This window comes from Dysidea avara, chromosome 9 (assembly GCF_963678975.1).
Source record: "Dysidea avara chromosome 9, odDysAvar1.4, whole genome shotgun sequence".
Classification (NCBI taxonomy): Eukaryota; Metazoa; Porifera; class Demospongiae; order Dictyoceratida; family Dysideidae; genus Dysidea; species Dysidea avara.
In genome coordinates this window covers 26,228,540-26,256,181 of record NC_089280.1, presented here as the reverse complement: position 1 = coordinate 26,256,181, position 27,642 = coordinate 26,228,540, and the positions used below count along the sequence as shown (strand labels likewise).

Here is a 27,642-nt window from a genome sequence, read left to right as displayed (position 1 = left end):
CTTGTCGTATTGAGTGGCTGAGTGCAGCTATAAAGTGGTTATTTCAAGAGTAAATTTTAAGTGAACAACTGAGTCACAAATCACTGGTACAAACAACCTGCAACAGTGTACTGAGCAACTACCCAGCATCAATTCACAAGTAAAACTTTATACCAGTTGTTAAACTTTCGTTCTCAAAAATAACCTGCTATATTAACTAGAAGGGACTATGTACATTCTGTTCTGGGTTTAATAGGATGCACAAAGAACACAGTATGTGAAGTATTGTGATCGGTATTGTTGTTGCTTGGAATTTCTAACCCAGAAGCTTGTAAATAACCAAATATGCTTTGATAATAATAAGCTACTGTATAGCACAAACTTTTAACAGGGAAAATTGTGACAGATTTTGTGAGCAGTCTGATGTGGCCCCCAGACTACTCAATGTGTGGTTTTGACATGGGGGATTTAAATTAGATCCATGAAAATTCCACTACCTCCCTAATCAAAATTTCATATGGTAATTGAATTTCTTGTTATGCTTTCTCCTCCTATAGCGCACGCCAGGAGTTTGTAGAACAACCACGTCCACCATCAATCCGATCACACACCTTTTCACTTGGAACGTGGCCTATGAACCCCTCACAATTGCCATATTTGGTACCTTGTTTAATTTTGATATTCATTTCAACAAGTATCAGCTATCACCACAAGTGTAACCGATGGATGACAGTTGCTGGACTATGTGGTGATGTCATATTTGTTATGTGTGATACATATATGTTATACTACACGCCACTCATGACCCCATTACTGAAACAAAATCTTTTATGTACTAGCATTGCTTGATTTCTGCACTGCGTGGGAAACTTGGCATGGTGTAGTAAATTGGACTGGACGCACCATAGTGAAGATCCTTCCTCTATCCTACCTTACCTTTTTATGACACCATATGTGGTCAAGATGTACCAGCTAATGCCAGTGCTAAAAGTTTATGGTGCTGACTTGAACGCAATCATGTTGGTAGAAATGCCAGAAAAAGTTATCTTCTTCCCACTGTCAATCATACTAAACACACCTAAGCCAGTTCATTACTTTAATGCTGACATGACAAACCTCTTCATTCTAACAAAAATAGTTCAAGTATTAGAGAATGCTATGTTAAAGAGCGATAGTCAAGGATTTCATTGTGATGAGGATATTAACATGATGAGAAAGTATTTAACTATCAAAAGACAGCTACAACAGTGTGAAACTGATAATAAACAGCTCAGTGAAGAACTTGATCAGCTAAAGAAAGCACACAAGAAAGTTGAGTACAAAGCTAACAAAACAGCCGAAGATCTTAGAAAACAGCTGACAAAGCAGCAGGGAAATGCTAATTGCTGCATATGTCAAGACAAAATGAAGAACATTTTATTAAGGCCATGCAACCATCTGGCAGTTTGTGAACAATGTCTGGAGGGGATTTTAGCACGTCATGACAAAGTGTGTCCTCTATGCAGGGAGAAAATTGAAGAACATATCAAAGTATTTTGGTAAGGAGAGCTCGCTAATTTTGTTACCATGTGAACTATTTCATACAGTATATGGATTACATCATATAATTATTACAAAAATTACTCTTGTTATGGATAATTATTAAATGTACAAAAATTTAAATAATACAATCATTGTATAATCATGTTCCTTATTAAGACATTGTGGACTCTTGTGAGAACCAAATAAGGTAGGCTAGTAGTGCTGTGGCTGCTGCACCAGCTATCGACCTCCAGTAATATGATCCTAATATATTCACACACAAGTGACCACAGTAACCAATACAAATATCAGAGGAGGTCTGTCACACGTCATCACTGATCATGTGATCTAGAAGAAATGTTGAATACTGATACTTCTCAGTAGAGGTGTGCGATGACAAATTTCGACTTATCTCTCGATATTTCCTTTTGAACTTATCTCAATTGTCTAACATATCTAGATAATCCAAACAAGTATTTATTTAGTTAACTATTAAAAAATGTAACCAGTAAAGTGAGCAAATTATAATTTGAACAGTATAAGAACTGAAAAATTAGTTTTAACAATGTACCCAAGTGGTAGGAGAGTTGGAGGTGTCTACACCATCAGATATTCTTTGGTATACAAGTAATTTACGGAAGTTTACCTATTATCCTTATCTCAATAAGTCTTATGATATCTCAACAATTGGACATATCTAGATAATCACACACCTCTACTTCTCAGTAATTGTAAGTACTCTGATGCAGAAGTTGCATCCAAGAAGCCTTACAAACTTGTAAGCCACACAACTTGTTGCTTCATAGCTGTGAAACAAGTCGCAACATGTACAAAGGATTGTGACGTGTGACTGACCTCCTCTGTATGGGGGTATGAAACACGACAATGATGTCTCAGGGTTATTTTACCACAGCCTTGACTGTTTGTTGCCACATCAAAACTACTCAAACCATTGACATTAACCAAGTTTGGTCACTAACAAGTTTAGCATGACTGGGGATAATGGTTGACAGGTTTCAAGGGAGGCCCTGTTCATGTGTTTTCAAACAATTACTTATTTAAGCATCAGAAAATATCATCACTAAAATGAGGTGGCCATAGTAATAGTGTACCGTAGGACCTACTGGACATGGTCACTATAATGAGGTACTGTAGTCTTAGTATTGAAGTCATGAAGCATATACCTTCGCTAAGTTTAGGACTTACAAGAAATGGCCACTACAACGTGCTAGAAATAACAAATGGTTATTTCTGACCCAACTATAACATTTTGGCTGATCAAATTTACACTGACAAATTTACTATACATTTCCAATGAAGGCACTACAAAATGTTCTATCACTCAAACAATCAGTCTCTGACATTAATAGCACTACAATGAGGTTAGGGGCCACAATGTGAGGTTTCATCAAAACTTGCTACGTAGAAACTTCTTGAGTCTACTCTTGTTATTTTTTACATAGTACACACTTCTGAGGAGGGTAAGCACAATTTAAGTGTTGCCAAAATAGTCAACTGTGAAAAAGGCCTGCTTTGTATAGTATGCAAGGAACTGAGGCCAATACACACAATATAATACGACATATTAAATATCACCGTGAGCCAATGGTTTTACAAACTAACACAGTGCTGATTGTCAACTCTATTGTTTTGTACTATGGCTACTGTGCGTGTGTGTGTGTGTCTGTGTGTAGGGGGAGGGCATTTGGGACACACACTAGCAGCCATCATATTATGAAATTTTGAAAGGACACGTTTGTGTATCAAGTAGCAGTTGGTGTTTGGGTCACTATATAACAACCAGTTACCTTTCACTGGCTGTTTTACACTCTTCTTGACATCCTTGGTTAAACTACTGATATCTTTCACTTCTATACCAACACACCACACACATAGTAACATACTCTAATAGTACACACAACACAATACCTCCAAAGTCTTCTACTGCTATGATGTCAATATCACTAGCATCCAGACCAACATCTAAGCACCGACATATTCTATCAGCAGATTCCTGTAGTGGCAACAACATCATAACATTGTCAAAACTGTTGTCATGTACCTCTGTTTCTTCTCCCTCAAGGCTGTAGTCACTTAGGGGGAAAGGTACTTCAGGTACTGTGGCCAGTCTACGTATCGGCAGTTTCCAGTGAGAGGAACAGTTTGGTAGTTGTATCACAAGAGGTTTCTGCTGTTGTTCCTCAGGTAACAGTTCTTGTTCTGCTTCTTTTTGGAGGTACAAGTCTTCACAGAGTAGCTCAACACGAGCAAGAAGTGTACGAAAGATGTCTTGTTTAAGAGCAGTTTCTGCTTCCCCATGAGTAGCTTTGCCGTGCACAAATGCATGAGTGTAGATGGTTCCCTTAAGATGTATACATCCTGATGATTGTGTTGTAGTGATGTCACTACCACTGTCCAATCGGTGCTGTGGAGTATAACCACACCCACTAAGAGCCCCACCCCTAAAAAGCAGCTTACAGTTTTGCGGTAGAGAATAGTTGGGAGAGTTTCAGCTTTAGCTGCTGATTTTCCTGACTTCACAAGTGGAACATCACTAGGAACAAAGCATCCATGAAATGCCACGATACCACTGAGAACAGACTGGAGAGTGGGTTTTAGGCAATCCTAAAATGAACAATGACTACACGGTCTCATCTTATTGGGCAGTACCTTCAGCTCCTTAATCAATGTTCTTTTGTCTCCAACTCTCTGAGGTAGTTTAAAAGATGTATTGACCTTCATCTTTCCCTCCACTTTGTGGAACCATATAGAATGTGTGAGGAAGTTTAACTCCGCTGGACGGAAGTTGCTCTGTGGACCAGTTATATAGTTATATCACAAAGACACCAAAAAAACAAACCCCAACCTTTTGATCTGACACATTAATCACTCTACACTTATGTCTATATACCAGTGAAGGAATAACGTCCAACTCAAGGCAATACTTCAAGGATACTGCTTGGTGTCTGACGATACTTGCAAGAAGACACGAGTAGATGGAATAGTTCTTTGTAGCTGTTCTTCGTCTTTGTGTGAGTCTCTTGTTCCAGGGAAAACTGAAGTGGACAATTCACAGGAATTATACATGAGTGTTCTTATTTTGGGCTGCATCGCAGCAGAAATATCATCAGGTGCTATCAGGAATAGACCCATCACACACAACCCTCCTGGTAAACACCGGGTAACCTACGGTCAATGAAGGCAAATAAATAGTCACCTCTACACCTTCGTAGCTAACTTGTCTAGCATGTTCAGTTATCCATGATTCATCCACTGTATCAGCTATCTCTTGGGCTGTAACTTTCTGCCATTTCTCAGCTTTTTTGTTCTTTCCCTTTGACTTCTTAGCTGAAAATCAACCATCACATCGAGTTGACATAACATCTCTCACCTTTAGTGTTCTCTTCTGGATCGTCTGGTAATGGTGTCTTAACGATAAACGAAATGTAATGCCTACTGGAAGTTATCTGAAATTCGATAAGAGACAATGAATGCTGGACCGTGTTTACACATTAAAATTACTCAAACGTCTATGGTTCAACGCGTTACGTTATCAACCTCACCCTTCCTATTAGAAGGCCTATCGTCCATAACTGATGTTCCAAAAGATAGAAGATTTCTTCTTCTTTCGATTGTTCTAACAACACCGACTGGACCATGTCTTTTTGTTTACGTGGCGCTTCGTTATGATGCGCTTACAAAATAGTAATGCGTTTTAATTAGAAAGCATTACATGTTGTCATAGTGACAGATTTGGTATACAGAGCAGTTTGTTGTGGGAGAAGGTTGGAGTGGAAATGTTCAAGAACACATTTCAATCTGGTTTTCTCTCGATTCTTTACAGCATTGGTAGCAAGCCATTGCAGATTTGGGACAAGGAGGTTAGCGCTAAACTGTATTGTCACACATTGAACACACACATAACGAATATAATGTTAATAGTCATAAAAGCTGTATGTAGAGTGGCGTAGAGAAGCTCCCAACACAGGGCATAAGGACGCTGTGTTCTTAATAATGCGTACTCTGTTTTATGTTTACTTTAGGTACGGAATGGACATATCAAGCGTATAACGGACAACGACATTCAGTCCCTTGTGTTGGAGGTGGCAGGGACTAATGTTAGGTTAGCATACAAGTGTGCAGGGATGTAATTATTATGGTACATTGATGTAGCACTACTTTCATCACTTGTCCTGCTGACGCTGGAAAGACACTTGGCATAAAATTACCATTTCTTGTCATGATCATTAAAAATTTGAAAAAGTATTTCACATTTGAAGTACAGGTAGGATAATTACCATTCTTGTACTGTCGTTTCATGAGGTGTACAGGTGTTGGACGACAAGGAAGTTCGTAGAAGATTTCGAGCATCAAACTACCAGTCAACTACTAGGGTTAAACCATTCATATGTACGATGCCCATGCGATTAGATGATGGCTGGAACCAAATTCAGTTTAACCTCTCCGACTTCACCAGACGTGCTTATGGAACCAACTACATTGAAACTCTTAGAGTCAAGGTAAATAATTATCACACTTGTGCGTGTTCTTTATGGCTTATTTTATTTAAAGATTCATGCAAACTGTCGTATAAGAAGGGTGTACTTTTCTGACCGATTATATTCTGAGGACGAGCTACCTGCTGAGTTCAAACTTTATCTTCCTCTAGTGACCAAAAAGGTAATGTCGTGATTATCAAATACTTAATAGTGACATCTTCCATTATAGAACCAACAACAACAACAGACACAAGTTCAACAATGAGTTAACAATATACTACCGTACTGTTTTTAATTGTGTGTGCATCTGATGTTAGTTGATGTATCAAATAACATCACTAAATGTATAGTCTTAAGATGCCACTACTTTGAAAAGCCATGGTTATATACCCACTTGACTGGTTTATGTCTATCATCTGAGTGGTTCTGGGTCTGGTGGCACTTGTAATGAGACACATGGAGCAGTGAGTTCTTTGGTTATTGGTAGAATTGGTATACCCCTAAGTACTGGCTACCAGCTCTTTTGTCAGTGAATGTATGTGATGAAAGATCAAATAGGTAGGAGGTAAAATGTTAACCACTACTACACAAGCTTGATTTTAGATGCATTGATCATACATGACTTACAGTTAGTTGTAACTACTGTAAATTGGCATGTAGAGAAATTTCAGCATAATAATTATGTTAGTGTTGGGGCTGCATGGCCAGGTGTCTAAATACATGGACACACTGGTATTAACAAAACCAGACGATGATTATTTTCAAGGTGTCCAAAATGTTTGTCCACTAATAAAAATGGCACTATACATAAGTGTCCTGAACATCAAGTTGTCCTGATTTCAGAAGTTTAAATGGAACCACATAATTATATTAATGCTTTCAAGTTATGCTCTGTGCTTATCATGCTGGCTGGTGCCTTGTTTGTACTTATTTTCCCCTTTGCATGGTTCATGTACAAATGGAACCCCATTCAATCACCAACTAGCACAACCACAAAACAAACTTATGAAATTTAAAATACATTTTAGGTATATAAAATATATAAACACTTCTGATAACATGTCTATACGAATTAGTTCCTACAAACTATTAGTTCTTACAGTCCATGTTTCCTGGGGTCCCATTCCAGGACAACCTTGGCTAGTCTCTCATAATCCTCTATTGTGTTGTAGATGTTGCAGCCAATACGACAGAACATTCTTCCCTGGTGAGAGACCACGGCGGTCAACACATTGTACTCTTTGTATATCTTGTGTGCAATCTTATCCAAGACATCATCAGTCTGGGGGCAGTCATGGTACTTGTCTGGCATCATGATGAGACACATAAAAGGAGCAGTGAGCTCTTTAGTGACTGGTAGAATTGGTGTGCCCCAAGTGGTGGCTATTAGCTCCTGAGCTTTGTCCCTCAATGAAGTGTTGTACGCTGTCACCTTATCCTACAAGACAATTGACACATACACACACACACTGCACTACACTACGTACACACACTCACAATACACATACAAAATGTTTCAGCAGTTATGTCACAGCATTACCACCTAGAACCCATGATTACAGAAATTTAGTGCATGCAAATCCTCCCGGGGTAGGACTAGTAACCCACGTGTGGCTGTAGCATGTCTCACAAATTACAGTAGATGAACCTGATACCCCACTCACACTATTTGAGACAACAGCCGATGGCCAGTTAACAAACATACAGCTACATAGGCTGCAACAATGTAAGTAAAGTTTAAAAAACAGTAACAGTAACTGCAGCATTATGAGCTTGGAACTTTGTAATTACCATGCCATACAACTATTTGATTGCAGCTGTTGCCTCACACATGCACGCATGCACTCACGTACGCACTCACACACACACACACACACACACACACACACACACACACACACACACACACACACACACACACACACACACACACACACACACACACACACAACACACACACACACACACACACCATTGTACACAATATTAACATACCAGGCCTCCACACATATTAAGGAAGTCAATACCAGCTATAGCACAACAGTAAGGAGTATGGTCCCGTGTTCCTTGTGATGTAAACCGGTACCACAGGTTCCTGTACTGGAACTTGGAATATCTTATCGGGTTCATCTTGTTTTGGTTACGCTTGGCAATGTAGAGCAGTGCACACCCACGAGGAGTGTGACACCATTTGTGCATGTTACCTGTTCAAAACATCAGCACATTAATCAACATGGTCAATCTGAGGCCATTTAAACTAAATCTCATTAATAAAGTACAGGATCATTAGGTTAGCAAAATACAGTGGATCCTCAGTTAGCTGAACACCATTGTTCCTAAAGTTAGACGAAACTGTTCATAGTGAAGTGGATTAGCTATAAAATTGTGTGTTTTAATGATAAAAGTACCAAATTTTGGCACAGAGGTAGAGGATCACCTTACAAACAAATCTGGATGTTGGGCCAATGCAGACCACGCCCCTTTGATAGGTCCCGCCCACTCAACTGCACTAACATAATACTAATGTTTATAGACAAAGAAAATGTCGAACTGAACATGAACTCTCTACCATAATAATATAGAATTAGACTAATTTACCTATTTTGGTATAGCAGACATGGCAATGTGTAGTATTTCTGCCGAGAACATTGTTTCAACATACAGTATACGTATGAACGGCTATACATTATTAGATTCTCATCAGTTTTGAACTCATTTGATGTTTTGTGCAATCATGTAGATGTGTTTAAAGGTAGAAAAACATACCGTACTATCCTGTATAATGTACATGTACTGTACATATGAACTTCGCAGTAGTGCATTAGACTATAAGAAAACCATTGCATGTACGTATATGTTTAGCTATACATTTAGTGATAAACATAGCTATCTGATTAATAAGGCATTGGAAGCCCCACCCATTTTTAGATATACCACTAATACCATGAAAAAGCAATACGAAAATATGGCGAACCTAACTGTCTTATTATGTATGTACATGAATTCTATAGTTTACGTAGATTCTGTGGTTTATATACTAATACCATACCTGTTTCACTGCCATACAAAAGTTCCCCTAACAGTGACCACCTCGTATATAAATGGCCTCCCTGAGTATTTTTTACCATACCCAAAAAAACTTGAAACGGTACATGTACAGTTGCTTAGTATAAAAATTTCCATCTGCAGCACTATCCGATGCGTGCACTTAGCCTGCTATGAATTTTTACAAATGAAATGTACATGTTCCTTTGTATGCAATTCTATATGACCATTTACTTTAGGTTCATTACTGAACTACATGTGTATACTCATGACTGTAACAGCTCTTCATCAATTTGCATATACTGGGCGAAGCATTGTAATATTAACTGGTGTTCCATACCTAACCAGTTAGCTTGGTAGCCACAACCTGAATTTGAACAGCTGAGCAATGGATAATTCTGCAGGGTTTGTGTCTTTAAGATTGGGACCTTCAAGCATCATGCTTGCTAAGGCTAGCACTGTAGGGAGGGGAACAGATTCTTCCTGACAACTCACTAGAAACTCTCAAAAAAGATTTAGCTTTCCAAAATATATGGCCAGTTATGATCAATTTTGGCTGCAAGTGCATTGTGGATGACATCATTGTCTTGGCTCAGCCTGGTAACTAGCTACATTTGATGCAAAGCAGGTGTATCTGGCGAACATAATGTATGCAAGGGAAACAGTTCTGACCATATGAAATTTAATATTTTGGTCCCTTATAATAATGTAATTTACTGCCATAATAGCTATAGCATCTTCAGATTGGTTTACTGATGTAAGAGTTCAGAAGAAAGAAGAGATACTTTAATGGTATTTGAGGAAAATATCAGCTCTGGAGAAGGCCCACGCCAAAGCCTGTGAGTTGGATAGTGACAATGATACCATCAACCTTGCACAAATGCTTGGAAAGGTAAATCTTTTTTGGGGGTTTCCAGTGGGTTGATCCTCTTACCCCTTACTGCTACAGGCCAATATTTAGAAGGGATTTGGTGACCTCAGACAAACCACCCTCTGTTACAATTTACTAGTACATTACACTCAAAATTGAGGTACTATAACAGAGCAATCAAATACAATCAGTTATTCTCAAAACAATTCAACAAAAATTTCTGAAATATCACCACATTAAAGTATTTAGCCATTCAAGTGCAAAAATTTTTCTATAGAGCACTTTCCCATACTCACTAACTTTTGCATGCTTCCCACGCAAAATGTGTTTCAGGTCCTGCTAGCCTTATAGTAAACATGATACTTGAAAGTCCAATGTTAAGGACTAATGTGAAGACACAAACACTGTAGCATCATCCATTGCCCAGCTATACATACTAAAATTCAGGCTGTGATGTTTTGGATTGTTTCCAGCTCTGTTGGACATAGTAAGAAGAAAGCATGGAATACATGGAAAATGCACTGCCAGAGCTCACAACTGTGCTGCACTGTTAATATTGTATTATACACCAAATGAACCACTGGAGTTACACACATTATTCAGAGGTTTATCATCCTGTTATATGACAGAACCAGTAAATGTGCAGACTATGGTTCATACAGGTCAGCTTCTGTCCATATCCAGCCCCAGTTGGTGGTTCAGGAACTGCTAACAGTGACCACCCCCATACATGGCCTCCCTGACTCTCTCTGTTGTTCTAGAGAGGCCTTAGATCTGTAGCTTCCTTTGTGAAAATTTTTTGTCAGGTTTTGTCAATGTGGTCTACCCAAGTCTGCTATGTACAAGAAGGATGTACAACATTGTTTGACCACAAACTTTGAAGTGTGAAGATAACATAATAGCCAAGCGTGTACCAACCAAATATTTGTAAGCTAGCTACTGAGTCCATGCATGTATTAACAACAGAGTCTATAATGTTGTAGGTAATTACAAATTATAGAATAATTTGAATTCATATACAGTACGTAATAATACAAGGTTCATAATACTTATAGTATTACTCTAATGATTGCTTTTTATGGCTTTGGTGGTAAATCTTAAAATGGGTGGGGCTTCCAATGGCCTTATAAACCAGATAGCTATGTTTATCACTAAATGTGCATGCAATGGTTTTCTTATAATCTAACTTAGAACCCACTACTGGAACATTTACCTTGACTAAATGTACAAAACATGTAAATAATACAGGACGTTATATGGGGGATGGTTGAATAGATATGTGACCGGATTTGCAAAAAGGTACCTTTTCACACATTTTACATGCCAGCAAACAAAATGATGTTCACCTGACTCCTTATACTGATCTTAGTTTCAAACTGCAGCCAGATACAGTACTTTAACTGCACTCATGGAAAATTTCAGGCAATTATATGGTATAATAGAAAAGTCATGAAGCTTCAAAGTTCAAAAAATGGGTCAAATTTTGTGTGAAAAAGGCAAATCTGGTCACATATTCCCTAGGATGTACGGTATGTGTTCTTACCTTATACTTTTCAAATGGATTAAAGTATATGAGAGCATCTACATGATTGCATAAACATCAAGTGAGTTCACAACTGCCAAGAGTCTAATATATATGTAATCACTCATAGTTATACTGTTGCAACAGTGTTCTCGACAGAAATACTACACACAGAGTGCATTTTGGCCATGTCTGCTACACTGAAATAGGTAAATTATTGTAATTATACATCATATGATAGAGAGTTCATGTTCAGTTCATCATTTTCTTTGTTTATTGTGTAATTAAATATTAATGTTTTGTTAGTGCGGTTGAGTGGGCAGAACCTATCAAAGGGTCTGCATTGGCCCTTTGTTTGTAAGATTATCCTCTACCTCTGTGCCAAATTTGGTGCTTTTATCACTAAATGCACAATTGTTATGTATTTTTCAGTTAATCCACCTCACTATCAGACAAATTAAGTCCATTAAAAATTGTTAATTTAAAAACAAAGTAGGGATCTATTATGTAATAAAAAGTAGTGAAACAAGAGATGAATGATGGTATTACAGCATAGCTCGGTGGGAAAGTCCCTACTTTGGCATTGAACAAAATTATAGCTAAAGTGCCAAAGTAGGGCGGGCTTTCCCACTGAGCTATGCTGTAATACCATCATTCATCTCTTGTTTCACTACTTTTTATTGCATAGATTCCAACTTCATTTTTAAATTAACATACTAGTTTGTTTAGTTTTTTTGTTGTGGCACAGCTAGTTACAGTGTAACTTGTGGCTGTTCCATTAGAATATCCGTTGTATTAGAGTGACTGTTCTATTAGAGTATCTCAAGTCAACCAAGGGGGTGTGCAGCTAGCTATAGATCAATAAGGGGCAAGGTCATCTTGTTTACTGTAGCTAGATTGTTAGGTTAGGAGGTGTGGTTTCTGCACTCTATCGTTATTAGTCCACCTAGATCTTTATTTGATGGATGTGGTCGCGGACCTATCACAAACGGGATCCCAATCGTGAAGTTGCAGATATCTAACTAGTATACCTCTTATAGTAGTGCCAGGACTGAAGCGCTTCTGAAATCCAGCTCTGAAATAATTCTGTGGCATCTAAATATGCTGCCAAAAGAAGGTATTGATACAGACAATTAACGTCTCGATATGGTTTTATTGGATGAAGAAGAAGACAAGCAGCCTGATTGAAGATAAAAGAAACGACAAGGCGCACAGGGCCTACACTCATTGGAACCCCAAAAGGCATATCCCACTGGTGAGTTTGTTATTGTGGTGTAAAATGGTGTCTGTGCGCTGCTTCATTTGGCTTCTAGGCTTGCAACTGTGGTCAGTGAGTGAGGCAGACCAAATTTCAAGTTTTGACGATTTAAAAAAAATTATTTATCCGGTCACCAGTAAATGTTTTCTTGTTTTTAATGCTGTATTTCATGTTAGATGGAATATATTATTTCCATAAAGATGATTTTTGTGGCGCAAGATATCTCCAGGAAGGCAACATTTTAGGTGGCGCGTGTCATTTTTACGGGATCCCTACTTAGACAGTACTACCGTACTGTTTAATACAGAACTCGGTCCATTCAATCACAGGGGCGGATCCAGGGGGGGGGGGGGGGGTTCAAAGGGTTCCATGGAACCTCCCTTTTGAAAGAGCCACTCTTACTCGAGACACTCTAATAGAGCAGTCACATTAGTCTTTTGAGGATTGTTATTGTTGTTATTATCTACTTTACCAGTTAGGCACTGGAGGGTGTACACAGAGGAGCAGTGTAGCAAGCTATGTATCTAGTTATAGATAAGGAAATATAGTTGGTGAGGGCATCTATGGTGAGGGACAGCTATTGTCAGTAGGTGATGACTTTATTTTTTTTGGTCTTCAACTTACAGCTAGGCTGAAGTTGCAATTCAAAGTGGAACCCCCCTTTTCAAAAGTCTGGATCCGCCCCTGAATCACTCTAACAAAACGTACACTTACTCTAATAGAACACACACTGACGACAAAATACTCATTCAATTTACATTTAGATAATTAATAACAACTCCTCTGTACTAATAAAACACTTATTGTTTTTCTTGCTTCAATACAATTGTACAAAATGGCTATATGTATGTATCCTGAATGAACAAGGTATTTCACCCATAACCTGGAGGACAATGGCCTACTAACCAACATGGCACAAACAATGTGAGAAAAAAAAGTATTGTAAAAAAGAAAAGAGAAAAATGAAGGATAGGAGGAGAAAAAAAGCACTTGATCCGCAGGCGACCCATCTGAATGTTAACAGCTTTTATCTTTTTTTTTGGTAATATAGGAGAATTTACACAAGATGTCAAAGTTATAACAACCATGCAGGCATTCCACCACTGATATAATTGTCATTTGTAATTAACAATATTATTTTTGCACTGCATTTGAAGTGGCACTGTAGAAACTCACCAGCATAATAGTCAGGGTCCAGATCCTGCATGTCTATCTTTATCTGACCAGGGGCATGGGCTGCATCCACCAGTACCTCAATGCCTTTGGAATGGCAAAATTTTATAATCTCCTTCACAGGCATCAGTAAAGCAGAAGAGCTTGTGATGTGATCAACGATGACCAACTTGATGTCAGGATGATCGTTGATGCAATCAGCATACAATTTCACCATTGCTTCAGGAGTCAATATTTCTCCCGGGCTGTCCAAGGGGAAAAGGAGGGGCACCTTATGGCAGGTAGCACCTCGAACCTTACACACTTCAGTTGCAGTAATATTAATAGCATGGTAGCCCACGCTTGTGACCAGTACTCCATCATCCTTAGTGAGAGGCAAAGACCACATTACGTCATTGATGGCCTCCGTTACGTTCTCCACAAACACGACATCCTCCGGATCACAGCTGATAAACTGAGCTACACGATCTCTATTCTTAAGCATCGTGTCGTCGACTGTCCACCTGAACCACGCGTCAGGCTCGTACTCCATCAGTTCTATGTATGTGTTGCGCTGCTCGTACACTGGACGAGGTACCGCCCCAAATGAGCCATGGTTTACTAATGTTTTCTCCTTGTGTAAGAGATAATACTTGTCCCTGGTTTCTCTACCAAACTGCATCGTGGAATCTCCGAGGGAATCTCCTGAAGACATAGTCTATCAGCGCTCCGTTTTTCAACGAATTCACCCGTAATAGACAAAACCTAAAATATACGGATAGTGCACCTGAAGTTTGGGAATTTCTATTCCATTTTCTTATAAATTTCTCAGAAAGCGTAGTTTAAATGTTGTTGGAATGGTGCTTACCAAGGTGCTTACCAAGGTGCTTAGAGTAAAGTATCAATTATCGGACAATATGATGTTCGGACAGCTGCCACTCACTTCCTGGAAATCCTGCAGCTTAGGTTATTGTACCAAAAGGTAGGTTACAATAAGCAATAATTATCCTCCAACAATCAGCTTTCTGTGATTAAAAGCTTAAGAGTTACAGCCAATAGTATGCTTAGTCCGATAAAATCTATGCTCGGATAAAACTATCAGTTGTCGGACTTCGATTTTTACTACCAGTAAACAATGTCCAATTTATTTCAAATTTGTATGCAATATACCTGTACTCATTAGCTATTAATGGCCAAAAAATGGTTTCGTTATCTTTAGCATAGAGGGAGTACGAACCTCCCAATTTTTAGCGGTATTGTCGGACGCCCTCCGCTTTAATTTAACCATGCCCACCAACAGAGTTTGTATGCTTTTGCAACAAATGCACCAGTGCTAAGCCACAGAAGAAGGTAAATAAATATCTCTCAAGAGTAGAGGTGTGCTTTAAAGTTGATATTCAGGATATTTCCATTGGAACGCTGTATTTTTGGCTCCTAAAAGGAGATGCGCGCAAGATGGAAAAATGAAGTTACGCAAAACCACCTTCTGACCACCTACATATGCTAGTCTTGGTGTCCTATCACAAATACTGTCACGGAAATTGAAACGCTCTTCTTTCTCTACCTTATATGGGTGAAACAAAAAGGACGAAAATGTTGCTTTGTGCATCCATAGAAGGTAGAAAATGGAACATCTTTTCATTTCTAGGTGGTATTCGTGATTGAGACACCAAGACTAACAAATGTGGTTGGTCAGAAAGTTGTGCCTCGTAATTTCATTTTTCCATCTAGCGTGCATCTCCTTCATTTAGGAGCCAAAAATACTGCGTTCCAATGGAAATATCCTGAATATCAACTTTAAAACACACCTCTACTCTTGAAAGATATTTATTTACCTTCTTCTGTGGTTTAGCACTGGTGCATTTGTTGCAAAAACATGAACTCTGTTGGTGGGCATGGCTAAATTAAAGCGGAGGGCGTCCGACAATACCGCTAAAAATTGGGAGGCTCTTACTCCCTCTATGCTAAAGATAACGAAACCATTTTTTGGCCATTAATAGCGAATGAGTACAGGTATATTGCATACAAATTTGAAATAAATTGGACATTGTTTACTGGTAGTAAAAATCAAAGTCCGACAACTGACAGTTTTATCCGAGCATAGATTTTATCGGACTAAGCATACTATTGGCTGTAACTCTTAAGCTTTTAATCACACAAAGCTGATTGTTGGAGGATAATTATTGCTTATTGTAGCCTACCTTTTGGCACAATAACCTAAGCTGCAGGATTTCCAGGAAGTGAGTGGCAGCTGTCCGAACATCATATTGTCCGATAATTGATACTTTACTCTACTCACGTACATGATAGTGTTTAAGAATAAAAGCTGTTGCCTGTGGAAATTTTATCAGTTTGGCTGCATGCTTTGTGAAGCATCTAGTTCATTAATTAACAAAGCAATCCGGCAAATGAAGTAGCTATCTGAGATACTGACTGTTCTATTAAAGTGTCGATCTAAGTGTGGGGGCGCCCGTGTGGGGTGAGTTACAGGAAACGCCGATGGCCAATGATGACGTGAAGAATTTGGTCCTTACTGGAGTGAAGCTCAGTAATCATGTATTAGGTAAAGGATACTTTGCAACAGTAATAGCTGTAGATTACAATGGAGTCAAGTGCGCTGCTAAGAAGTTTGGAGGAAAACAAAATTGGCATGGCGGACCGGGTAAAAAAACTTTTCTCAAGGAGTGTCTCAAACACAGTACACTTGACCATCCAAACATAGTGAAAATGTTAGGAGTGTATTATCCTAGTATACATGACCCACCAGTTCTGGTGATGGAATTGATGGACTACAACCTCACTACATTTCTAAAGATGTACCCGGATATTCCCATGTATGTGAAGTTATCGATATTACAAGATGTCAGTAGAGGAGTCCATTACCTACACACTCTAAATCCTCCTGTGGTACATGGTGATCTGAAATGTGATAACATTCTATTGAGTAACAACTTGGTGGTCAAACTTTGTGACTTTAATGATGAACTATATGAGATTTGTGGTAAAGAATTTCCACCTAAATGCTTTTGGGACTTAGTTACTCCTGCCACTATTAGCTTACAAGGTGACATACTTTCACTTGGTGTCACACTTTGTTATGTAATTACCCAAATACCTCCTGATCGTTGGTACATCATCGAAGAAATGGCTAATTTGCCCAATGCTGAGCAACTTCAGCACTTATTTACTAAAATGTTTAGTAATGAGTCACTGAGACAACTGGCAATGTCATGCTTGACCGAAGATCCAGTAAGACGTCCTTCAATATCACAAGTACATGGGAAGATTGCTAGTATTATAACAGGTGAGCTGATACATTGTATTATATTATAGTATGTGTCCGCTGCTACAGACCACTATTCTAGTGATGACAGTATCAAAATGGCCTACTCACTGGTTATGAAAGAAGGTGTGGCTGAGCCCAGAGATCTACAAGTGTTGCTAGTAGGGGCTGAGAACACAGGGAAGAGTTGTCTCATCTCGTCTTTCCTTGGAGAGAAGTTTGTTGAGAGTCAAGCTGCTAGTAAAGCCATTGAAATTGATGTGTGTAAAATTTATTGTAAAAACTGGAGTAGAATTAGTCCCTCTGACAAGACCGACTTCCTTCATTATCAGTTTGTTGACCAGCTAAGGGAGGAGGTTGTGAAGGAAATAATGCCACTTGACACCACTGACAATGTAGCATCTTCTGGTGCATTGGTAATGGAGTCCACTAATACTTTAGTTCCTCCCAGTTCATCTGTGACTACTGTTCCATTGAATACTAGTGCTGCTAGTGAGGATCTTCCTCAATCATTGCCACAAGACACTCAGGAAGTTTCTTCCAGTGCTTTACAATATGATCCTGACAGTGTGAATCTTACTTTGTGGGATTTCCCAGGTCAGGTAATCTTTCACAATACTCACTCAGTTTTTATTTCAGCGAGTGGAGTAGTGACAATCACTTTTAATGCCTCTACAAAGTTAACAGGTAAAGTTGTACCTCGTGAAGGCTGTCCAGTGCCTCCAGAATGTACTACCATCATCTCCAGTATCCACTACTGGTTACAGGTAGTTGACTCAGTCTGCACAGTAGAGGGAAGGGAGGGAGACATGTCTCCATTACAACCAACAGTGATACTAGCAGGTACTCATATTGATTTGCTTCATCCTGACATCAAAATAGCTCGGAAGATTGCCAAGGAAGTGATCTTGCCTGCACTTATAGAGGAGCTTTCTGACAAGCCTTATGCTCAACATTTAGCTGGAATGGGAGAAGGCATTGAAGTTGCTCTGGAGCAATTCTGTTTCTTCCTTAGTAACAAGTGTAGGGATGAAGAGATAGAGCGCTTGAAAAGTATTACCATTAAGGCTGCTGCTTCACTAGGCAAAAAGCAACCAGTTTATTTCCTTAAAATTGAACGAGCACTTTTACAACACAAAGAGCAGATCATATCAAAGTCCACAATGGTCAAAATCATTACAAAAATCACTTTTACTATAGCTGAAAATAGCCCAGAATTTGAAGGGGTGTTAAGGTATTTCCATGACAAACGTGTCATCTTGCACTTTAACCAGGTGAAGTCTTTAAGAGAACTTGTGATCTTATCACCGAAATGGTTGGCTAAACTCTTCAGTTATGTCATCACTGCTCACTCTTACAGAAGAGGTAAAGGGTTTGACAAAGCTCAGCAACGGCTTACCAAATATGGTATTCTCCATGAAAGTCTTCTCCACCACATGTTGGACAAGTTCCACTCAGACTATCCCAGTGTAGTAAAGGTTAGCAAGGAACAAGTGATTGATATTCTGCTGTGCTTCCACCTGGTAGCTCGCATCACTAGGGAAGCTTGGTTTAGCGAGGAAGGCTATCCATCACTACCTGATAGTGGTGACACCTTCATTGTTCCTTCTCTTGTTCCTCACAGTGACGGTAGGAACCCTCCTAATACCAAACAGGAAAGGATCATCTACTTCAAGTTTGACAGTGGGTTTATCCCAATCAGCCTCCTAAATCAATTGATAGCAGATTGTATCTGTCGTAATGTGAGAAAGAACAGTCAACTTTTGTGGTGAGTATATAGTTTAATGTGTGCCGTGTTAAGTGGTTTATTGTAGGATGAGACATGGCAAGGTGGGACTGCAATTGGGAGCACTACAGAAATATTACATCAGCCGATGTGAGGAGAAGGAAAGTATCCAGCTGACCATCACCATGCCAGTGAGAAATGACATGAATAGTTGTGAAGAGAGGGGGGAACTAATAAAGGATATTACTACATTACTGGATGACATCATGAAGGTATTCATGCCAGCAGCAAAGAAGCCAGTCCTGTTGGTTTCCTGTCCAAAGTGTTCTACCCTACATATCACTCTTGATGCAGTGCGTAGAGGTAATGCCATCTTCTGCGCAGCATCAGGTGATGCCGACCTTCCCCCTGGTTATTATGGTGATCTGTTGAATGCATCAGTTGACCTAACTACTCCATCAGGTGAGGTGATAGTTACCAGTTGTGTACTATTATATAACTGTTTATAGGAGCTGAGAGGAAGTTGGAAGTGTTCACTAAATACTATGCCAGTTTGACCAGTACACTACCCATCAAGAACCTTACAAGTCACTTCATCAGTGCAGGAGTGATAAGTTTTGAAGATGAAGAGGTCATCCAGCAAATGGCTAAATCATCAGAAGGATCATCTCTAGTATTGAGGAAGATAGCCAGTCATCTCAAAGGTGGTCAGACCAAGAGTTTTGACAAGTTATTATCCATCATGGAACAACATGGAGGTTTGTCCTGTTCAGAGCTAGCTGATCAAATAAGAGAAGAGCTATGACACATTGTAGCTAACATGTGTGTAATCTATCTGTTTACAATTGATATGTTACACATAATGTACACATGTATCAGTTATACATGGTAGCATTAGCATTTGTTTCAATACTGTTGAAATGGTTACTAGTACTTTGAAAGATGTTGTTGGGGCTATGTCATGATTTACATGTGACCAATCAGGAGAAGGATAATACTCTATACTTTGCCCACAAGTCAATTATAAAATTGCTAACTTCCTGTACACACATAAACTACAAAGGCATATTATGTTTTATGTTTTTTTTGGTTTGTTTTGTTTTTGGTTTGTGGGGACAACATCCTAGCCAAGCAAATTCCAAATATGTCAAGCACTTAATTACTTTTAAATACTAAAAGCCTGTGAATACAGAGAGTCAAATCATCATGTCAAAACCGAATGCAGAGAAAAATCCCAAACCCAGTGGTGACTTAAAACCACAGCAACATGTAGTTTACCGTATAGCCTAAATATTTCTAGGGGGAAATTTTTTGCTGATTTTGCAGTTTAGGGGGTTTGAAATATTTAGACCTCCATATAGTCTAATACATTTTGGGAGTGTTTGCAAATCTGTGAAAAATTTTAAGTAGCTAACATTGTTCAACCTCAAAATTAGCGCCTCAAAATATTTATGCTATATAGTAGCTATAGGCCTGCACTTAAGGAGCCACAACAACTGGATTCCTCTGATAAATAATCTCACCAGCGAAGGTTGACCATAAAAGTTTTTGTTCAGTATCTTATTGTTTTATAACTTGTAGCTGAGCTGGAATGACACTATAATTTAGTTGCATATAATAGTTCAGTAAAGAACATAGTCTTAGTTAACCACACAACTACTGTAAAAACCTAGCTACAAGCTGCAATTCATGTATAGAATTCCAGTGGGATAGGGTATACTAAAGGTTTAGAGTTCACTCACCAGTTTACCAAAAGCTGTTTGTATTGGCCATGTCCAATAGTGTCAACACGAAGATGGACTCATCAACTCATAAAACTCTCCTCAATTGTATGATTACCATCAATCCTTTACTCTTATACTGTGTAGCTGAGGACAATGTCACTGATGAAAGAAGAGGATGATCTGGTCAGGCCATCATCAGTCCCTTTTATAAATCCTAGATCCGCCCCTGGATAACACCAATATTTCCTGATTTTCTGATGCTAGTAATAGATGGTTGATAACTTTTGATGCTACCTAACAGCATTCAGCAGTCTTCACTGCTGCACTATGTTGCCTTAAATTTGCATTCCCATATGTCTGCATGTAATACATTCTTTTTTATCATAACCTTATGTCCATCCAAACTTGGTAATGCTGTTACTGTTTTCCTGTTAACCCAAAATACTGCTCATCTTGCAGCAAGCCAAAGCCATATAGTCACAGAGGTAGCTATGACATCTGGACATGTAGTCACTTTCTTCATAGGTAAAAACTAGTTGAGTGCTTGTAATGCTAATTTAGAAAGTTGCTCAACTATTATTTTACTGTATTGCTCTGGCAGGTCAGCCAACCAGGCTAGTTCAGGTGGGCATTTCCAAGGCCATAGACCACCAGCTAGTGTCTCCACAGGCTCATACAAATCAAACTATAGCCATGAATCGAGGGTGTTTCTAACTATAGTATGTGCAAATTGAGCTGGATCCTGAAAAAGCAGCTAAAAATTAAAAGTGTATGGATTTTTTTCTCAAGAGTTAACAGTGATTTCAGCCAACCAGACAATTAATGGTAACAGCAAAGATGCCAACAACAGACATGAGTTGTTTGGCTCCATTACAAGTTCGGGAAAGGGCTGTAATTGAACTACACTTTTATGGCTTCTCTATAGAAAATATATGGTGAAAATTTTGGTTGTAAATAATGTCAGACATTTGAAATATTTTTAGCGGGTCAAGCAGTACTACAAATGAGCCAAATTTCAAGATCATGTGTAATTGCATTCATGAGTTAGTAAATGTTTTTGAGCTCAACGCATACGTACTATATTTGTGGAATTTTAGCAAATTCAATGCTGGTGTAAACTATGCCAAGTTTCTGGTAAGGGTCACATGTTCTTATAGAACATATACCATATGCACAAACCCCTTAAGCAAACTGCAATGTGGTGAGGAACGCAACACAGAATTCCTTAAAACTGTGAAGGCAGAAAAATTTCTTCCTTGCTTGTTCACTTTATAAAGACTGCTTTACTGCAACCTCAGAAAAGCAGTGCATGTCATGCCCCACCTTATTGTTTCCATGAATGATCTGTGCATGGACATTTATATTAGTTGCTATAAAATTGCAATTGGCAATAGACTATAAGAGAGTCATCTTTGATAATAATAATATGGTTTCATTCATGAATGTTCTATTAGAATATTTTACATGCCTCAGTGTCTGACTGTTATGTATCAATGCTCCTAATTTATACTGACACATCTAACATGATACCATAATAACACAATCACTGCACAATGCTCTGCAGGCATTATATAGGCCAATGAAAATACCTAGTTACGGCCATACTGATATTGATGATTTTTTATACCATAAATCATGTTAGTTTTACAAGTACACTTTTATTAGTAATACTTTCCCATATGCATGATCTTTCAGTAACATACAATCTAAGACATAGTGCCAAATGAGCCACAACAGCTGGGATCTGTCAAACTTCCATTGACTCCTTGCCAGTTAAAGATTTTGGAACTTTCCCACCTAGATTTACATGCAATATTCCATGGGGATATATCTAGTCATAACTGATGATATCACATAGTTATTATCGCAATTTATTGCTCAGCAGACCATAAAGTTACAAAACTATCTTTAAATAATTACACATAATAGCTACATATACACAACAATAATGCAAAGGGGAGGTGGGGCAGGGAGTACGTGCAAGCTGAATATGGTTAGGTGAAAATGAGGCAAAGTCCCCATACTATCCATGGTGTTTACAAGATGTCTGAATGATCTAGGTGACCTACATTGCATGCATGGAAGTATAACTACACCTGCACTTTACAAACCTAGCATTGCAATAAAGGTCACTGATATCTAATACGAGTGGTTTAATTCTGGCTCAAATTCAAATGGTGTTACAAAGACTGTTCTATTAGAGTACTTTTATCTATAGCATTAGGCCTTTATTCTGACCTAATAAGGTACATTCATATTCAGTCTTGGCCAGATGGCTTAATAAAAAAATCATAGGTTTTAAATATAGCACAGCAACCATGTACAAATGCCTAATTGGATGTGCATGCAGGTAGACCAAGCTTCAAATTCTGTTTACAAAAATATTGTTTACTCAATCTCTAATTTTACTTTAAACATGCATGGCATTCACACTCTTAACACACAGCCCTAGAATAATTGTCATTGATCAGCAATGGTCATGTGTTGTGGACTTCTGGGAGCAACAGAGCCCAGATATGGATTCTATTGTGTGGTGCCATTTCTTCTGTTGATCAGTGTGTATACTACATGTGGTCATATCATTACCAATTGTGGAAACAGGCTTGTACACAAACACTTATATGTCTACTAATGCATTTACATATTATATTACACAATAGACATCCAAACATCAACCAGTGAAACATTTTTGATTTCAAATTGGGATATTAAGTAAACCATATGAAAATATACAGTGTATTTATAGTTTAGTGGGTCAGAAATAAGTTCCTACAAAATATTAGTTCCTATAGTCCATGTTTCCTGGGGTCCCATTCCAGGATAGCCCTGGCTAGTCTCTCATAATCCTCTATTGTGTTGTAGATGTTACAACCAATACGACAGAACATTCTTCCCTGGTGAGAATACAGGACAAACAGCACACCGTACTCTTTGTAAATCTCATGTTGAATCTTGTCTATGGCATCCTGGGTCTGGGGGCAGTCATGGTACTTGTCTGGCATCATGATGAGACACATAAAAGGAGCAGTGAGCTCTTTAGTAACTGGTAGGATTAGTGTACCCCAAGTGGTGGCTATCAGCTCCTGAGCTTTGTCCCTCAGTGAAGTGTTATAGGCTGTGATTTTCTCCTATAAGACAATTTTGACATCGATACACACACTCATGCACAAAGACACAAGCACATAATAACATACCAGGCCTCCACACTTATTGAGAAAGTCAATAGCAGCTATTGCACAACAGTAAGGAGTATGGTCCCGGGTTCCTTGTGACGTAAACCTGTACCATAGGTTCCTGTATTGGAACTTGGAATATCTTATTGGGTTCATCTTGCTATGGTGACGTTTGGCAATGTAGAAGAGTGCACACCCACGAGGAGTGTGACACCATTTGTGCATGTTACCTGTTCAACATCAGTACACTAATTAACAAGGTCAGTATCATACTCACCAGTGTAATAGTCAGGGTCCAGATCCTGCATGTCCATCTTTACCTGTCCAGGAACATGAGCTGCATCCACTAGTACCTCCACACCTTTGGAGTGACAAAACTGAATGATTTCCTTTAATGGCATCAGTAAAGCTGAGGAGCTTGTGATGTGGTCAACAATAGCCAACTTAATGTCAGGATGATCATTGATGTAGTCGGCATACAATTTCACCATTGCTTCAGGAGTCAATACTTCTCCTGGGCTGTCCAGGGGGAAGAGAAGGGGTACCTCATGATAGGTAGCACCTCGAGCCTTACACACTTCAGTGGCAATAATATTGACTGCGTTATAGCCCACACTAGTGACAAGTACCCCATCATCTTTAGTGAGAGGTAACGACCACATTACGTCATTGATGGCCTCCGTTACGTTCTCCGCGAACACGACATCCTCTGGATCACAGTTAATAAACTGAGCTACACGATCTCTATTCTTAAGCATCGTGTCGTCCACCATCCACCTGAACCACGCGTCAGGCTCGTACTCCATCAGTTCCATGTACGTGTTGCGCTGCTCGTACACCGGACGAGGTACTGCTCCTGATGCACCATGATTTGCAAGAGCTGTCTCTTTCTTGAAGAGATAATACGTGTCTCTGGTTTCTTTACCAAACTCCATCATGTAACCTCTTGTGCTGACTGCAGACTATTCTAAGACCTTTTATCAGCAAACCACTTAATAAACACTAGCTACCAACAATCACCTTTTGTGTGGCGTGGCATTTGTGTGGCGTGGCAGGCGTCAACGTGGCACGTGCTGCCCAAACCAAACATGTTTGTCAGGTACAGCGCATGCGTAGTAGTAAATTTTTGGTGGGCCTTTGTCTTGTGAGTGTTGTCAGTTTTAATCCTTGTAGATCCGCTAGTTGAAGGTATAACTATCAATGTCTACTGTAATGATGTGTCGGTAACGACTTTTCTGTCGTTATTTCACACAATATATCGTCATGCGTTTTGAGAAGAGTTTTTTCCTCTGTAAAGATGGCTGACGACGCTGGAATAGAACCCGAATTGTTGGATTATGACGAGATAGAAAATGAAACTGGAGGCGACCAACAAAACGACGCTAATCAAGGAGCAGAAGAACCCAAAAAAGAAGTGAAGGCGAAGGGCGCCTACACGAGTATTCACAGTTCAGGGTTTAGAGATTTTCTTCTCAAGCCGGAGTTGTTGAGAGCCATCCAGGACTGTGGTTTTGAACATCCTTCAGAAGGTGAGTTAACTGGAAGCGTAAAAGTTCTAACAACTACCGCCATGTTTTTCCCATAGTCCAGCATGAATGTATCCCTCAGAGTATCCTGGGAATGGATGTAATTTGTCAGGCGAAGAGCGGCATGGGAAAGACGGCGGTGTTCGTTTTGGCCACCTTACAGCAGCTGGAGCCCACAGATGGCACTGTCAGCGTTTTAGTGTTGTGTCACACAAGGGAGCTGGCGTTTCAGATATACAAAGAATATGAACGCTTCTCAAAATATTTTGAAGGGATCCGCACCAGTGTGTTTTTTGGAGGGATCAACATCAAGAAGGACCAGACTACACTGAAAGATAATTGTCCTCACATTGTGGTGGGTACTCCAGGGAGGATATTGGCACTGATTAGGGAGAAGAGTCTCAACTTGAAAGGAATCAAGCACTTCATTTTGGATGAGTGCGATAAAATGTTAGACCAACTTGGTAAGCACTTAAATATATACATGGTGTGCATCATTTAGAGTGTTGTCGATGTTTACAGATATGAGAGCTGATGTTCAAAACATCTTCAAGATGACACCACATGAGAAGCAAGTCATGATGTTTAGTGCCACGCTGAGCAAGGAGATCCGTCCAGTGTGCAAGAAGTTCATGAATGAAGTAAATATCAAGCAGTCACCGCCGACACGCTGGGGATAGCTACCACTACTACCAGTTTGTGATGTGTGCTGAGTCAAATGCAACAGAGTCCCAGTTTTGAAGCAGCTTGTTACCCCCTAAGAAGTCATCTGTTTTCTTCTCTGTTCTTTGTTGTACTACCTGAAGTCAGCTGGAAGGCTGGCTTGGTGGTTATGGTGTTGGGAGATGGTTTGTTGAATGGAGTTTGATGATCTGATGTTTTCCTGTCTTTATGTGTCTTAAGGCTTATGTTTTGTCACCCGTAGCTGAGAGTTTTAATCCTAAAGCTTTTGTGTTAAGCCATCCCAGTACTAAAGAGTCAACCCAGTGGATGTTGCTGCTACTGGACTAATAAGGATGTGGTTAACCTATCCTGCTACAGTGCTGGTGCCGCCACTAGCAGTATGGATATGTGTAGTGTTGTGTGTGTCATTGTGTGGTAGCTGGTAGTGTTATTGTATGGGGAGCATTTTGATTGGCGGGGTTGTATATGTGCTCTATTCCCTGTAGCCACTGGAAGTGTTCATTGATGATGATACCAAGCTAACATTGCATGGCTTACAACAACACTATGTCAAACTGCAGGACAGAGAAAAGAACAGGAAGTTGTTCGACTTGCTTGATGTGTTAGAATTCAACCAGGTTTGTTGGCACATGCCTTCACATGGTAACATGTAGTGTCACTATAGGTCATCATATTTGTGAGGACAGTCCCCAGATGTAATGCCCTTAGCCAGTTGTTAGTGGAACAGAACTTTCCTGCCATCTGCATCCATCGAGGCATGCCACAGGAAGAACGGTATGTCTGGCATCACAAGACCTCATGTGATCTGCAGTGTGGAGCACCTGCTCCTATGGGTAATGGGAGCTGACTTGCTGTCATGGCAACGATTGTGATGTATAGTCCTTTCCATAGCACTGCACATTAATTGTTGCCCACCATAAGTCAAAAGTGGTGTGTGCTCAGTCTTGTATATTCCTTCACTTCCCATAGCCTCTAGCAGGCCATTACTGGGGAGTTAAACCATACAATATACATTGCTATTGTTAACTGTTTTAACCCCCCCTCCCCCTGTTAAGCTTATCTGTAGTGTTCTTAATTAGATATGGCATTGTTTTACTTTTTGTCTTCAAGGTTGGCAAAATATCAAGCGTTTAAAAATTTTGACAAGAGGATATTGGTGGCAACAGATTTGTTCGGACGTGGCATGGACATTGAGAGAGTCAACATTGTCATAAATTATGACATGCCAGAGGATTCAGACTCTTACCTTCATCGGGTAAGTACGATGCTTGGATACAAGTAACCATCCATTATTGCCGTGGCCATTGTAGGTAGCTCGTGCTGGCAGATTTGGGACCAAGGGCTTGGCCATCACGTTTGTGTCAGAAGAAAATGATGCCAAGGTGTTGAATTCTGTACAAGATAGGTTTGAAGTCAATATCACAGAGTTGCCGGATGAGATTGAGGTCACTTCTTACAGTAAGTCTTTTGGTCAATGGGGTTTGTCATTATTTGTTGTTCTTGTTACAGTTGAACAGATGTAACTTTCTAGAAGACATTATATTATGCACATGCATGCGTACCTCACTTTTGTACTGCAAAACATATGTATCATTAGTGTAAACCCCAGCAATACCACTCGGGAGCGCGACTTAAATAATCATTAATAAATCTTGGAATTTCATGGTTAGCTTAGCTAC

General features: G+C 39.4%; 7 protein-coding genes and 1 non-coding gene across 9 annotated transcripts in view; 4 read left to right on the top strand and 4 right to left on the bottom strand.

Moving 5' to 3' along the window:
* LOC136267390 (uncharacterized) overlaps positions 1 to 27,642 on the bottom strand; it is a 158,934-nt gene that overhangs the window by 10,851 nt on the left and 120,441 nt on the right. The window lies entirely within an intron of this gene.
* LOC136266081 (protein odr-4 homolog) lies at positions 1,584 to 5,200 on the bottom strand. 2 transcript variants are annotated; one of them, XM_066061043.1, is made up of 11 exons: positions 5,064 to 5,200; positions 4,892 to 4,967; positions 4,739 to 4,848; positions 4,457 to 4,686; positions 4,361 to 4,403; positions 4,171 to 4,311; positions 3,979 to 4,125; positions 3,563 to 3,925; positions 3,430 to 3,514; positions 3,309 to 3,371; positions 1,584 to 1,764 (listed from the first exon to the last, which is right to left on the bottom strand). In XM_066061043.1, exons 1-11 carry the CDS (start codon positions 5,157 to 5,159, stop codon positions 1,673 to 1,675), a joined length of 1,446 nt encoding a protein of 481 aa, XP_065917115.1. In that variant the 5' UTR covers positions 5,160 to 5,200; the 3' UTR covers positions 1,584 to 1,672. The 2 variants fall into 2 exon arrangements, with proteins under 2 accessions (XP_065917115.1, XP_065917116.1); XM_066061044.1 differs by having other exon boundaries at positions 4,367 to 4,403.
* On the top strand, positions 5,210 to 6,397 carry LOC136266082 (cilia- and flagella-associated protein 20). The gene is made up of 6 exons (XM_066061045.1): positions 5,210 to 5,381; positions 5,544 to 5,623; positions 5,674 to 5,785; positions 5,832 to 6,020; positions 6,073 to 6,180; positions 6,229 to 6,397. Exons 1-6 carry the CDS (start codon positions 5,298 to 5,300, stop codon positions 6,262 to 6,264), a joined length of 609 nt encoding a protein of 202 aa, XP_065917117.1. The 5' UTR covers positions 5,210 to 5,297; the 3' UTR covers positions 6,265 to 6,397.
* Positions 6,988 to 14,598, bottom strand: LOC136266852 (uncharacterized). Its single transcript, XM_066061876.1, has 3 exons — positions 13,872 to 14,598; positions 7,995 to 8,203; positions 6,988 to 7,437 (listed from the first exon to the last, which is right to left on the bottom strand). The coding sequence occupies exons 1-3, from the start codon at positions 14,560 to 14,562 to the stop codon at positions 7,096 to 7,098; spliced, it is 1,242 nt and encodes a 413-aa protein (XP_065917948.1). The 5' UTR covers positions 14,563 to 14,598; the 3' UTR covers positions 6,988 to 7,095.
* Positions 16,302 to 19,766, top strand: LOC136266277 (uncharacterized). The gene is made up of 4 exons (XM_066061286.1): positions 16,302 to 17,151; positions 17,200 to 18,898; positions 18,945 to 19,318; positions 19,366 to 19,766. Exons 1-4 carry the CDS (start codon positions 16,347 to 16,349, stop codon positions 19,659 to 19,661), a joined length of 3,174 nt encoding a protein of 1,057 aa, XP_065917358.1. The 5' UTR covers positions 16,302 to 16,346; the 3' UTR covers positions 19,662 to 19,766.
* Positions 23,252 to 24,818, bottom strand: LOC136265795 (uncharacterized). Its single transcript, XM_066060711.1, has 3 exons — positions 24,031 to 24,818; positions 23,775 to 23,983; positions 23,252 to 23,708 (listed from the first exon to the last, which is right to left on the bottom strand). The coding sequence occupies exons 1-3, from the start codon at positions 24,689 to 24,691 to the stop codon at positions 23,367 to 23,369; spliced, it is 1,212 nt and encodes a 403-aa protein (XP_065916783.1). The 5' UTR covers positions 24,692 to 24,818; the 3' UTR covers positions 23,252 to 23,366.
* On the top strand, positions 24,813 to 27,566 carry LOC136265794 (spliceosome RNA helicase DDX39B-like). The gene is made up of 9 exons (XM_066060710.1): positions 24,813 to 24,941; positions 25,051 to 25,282; positions 25,339 to 25,743; positions 25,802 to 25,920; positions 26,449 to 26,580; positions 26,628 to 26,737; positions 27,074 to 27,218; positions 27,274 to 27,421; positions 27,473 to 27,566. The coding sequence occupies exons 2-9, from the start codon at positions 25,051 to 25,053 to the stop codon at positions 27,484 to 27,486; spliced, it is 1,305 nt and encodes a 434-aa protein (XP_065916782.1). The 5' UTR covers positions 24,813 to 24,941; the 3' UTR covers positions 27,487 to 27,566.
* On the top strand, positions 26,771 to 26,979 carry LOC136267836 (small nucleolar RNA SNORA73 family). Its single transcript, XR_010706799.1, has one exon. It is a non-coding gene; the product is annotated as a small nucleolar RNA SNORA73 family (small nucleolar RNA).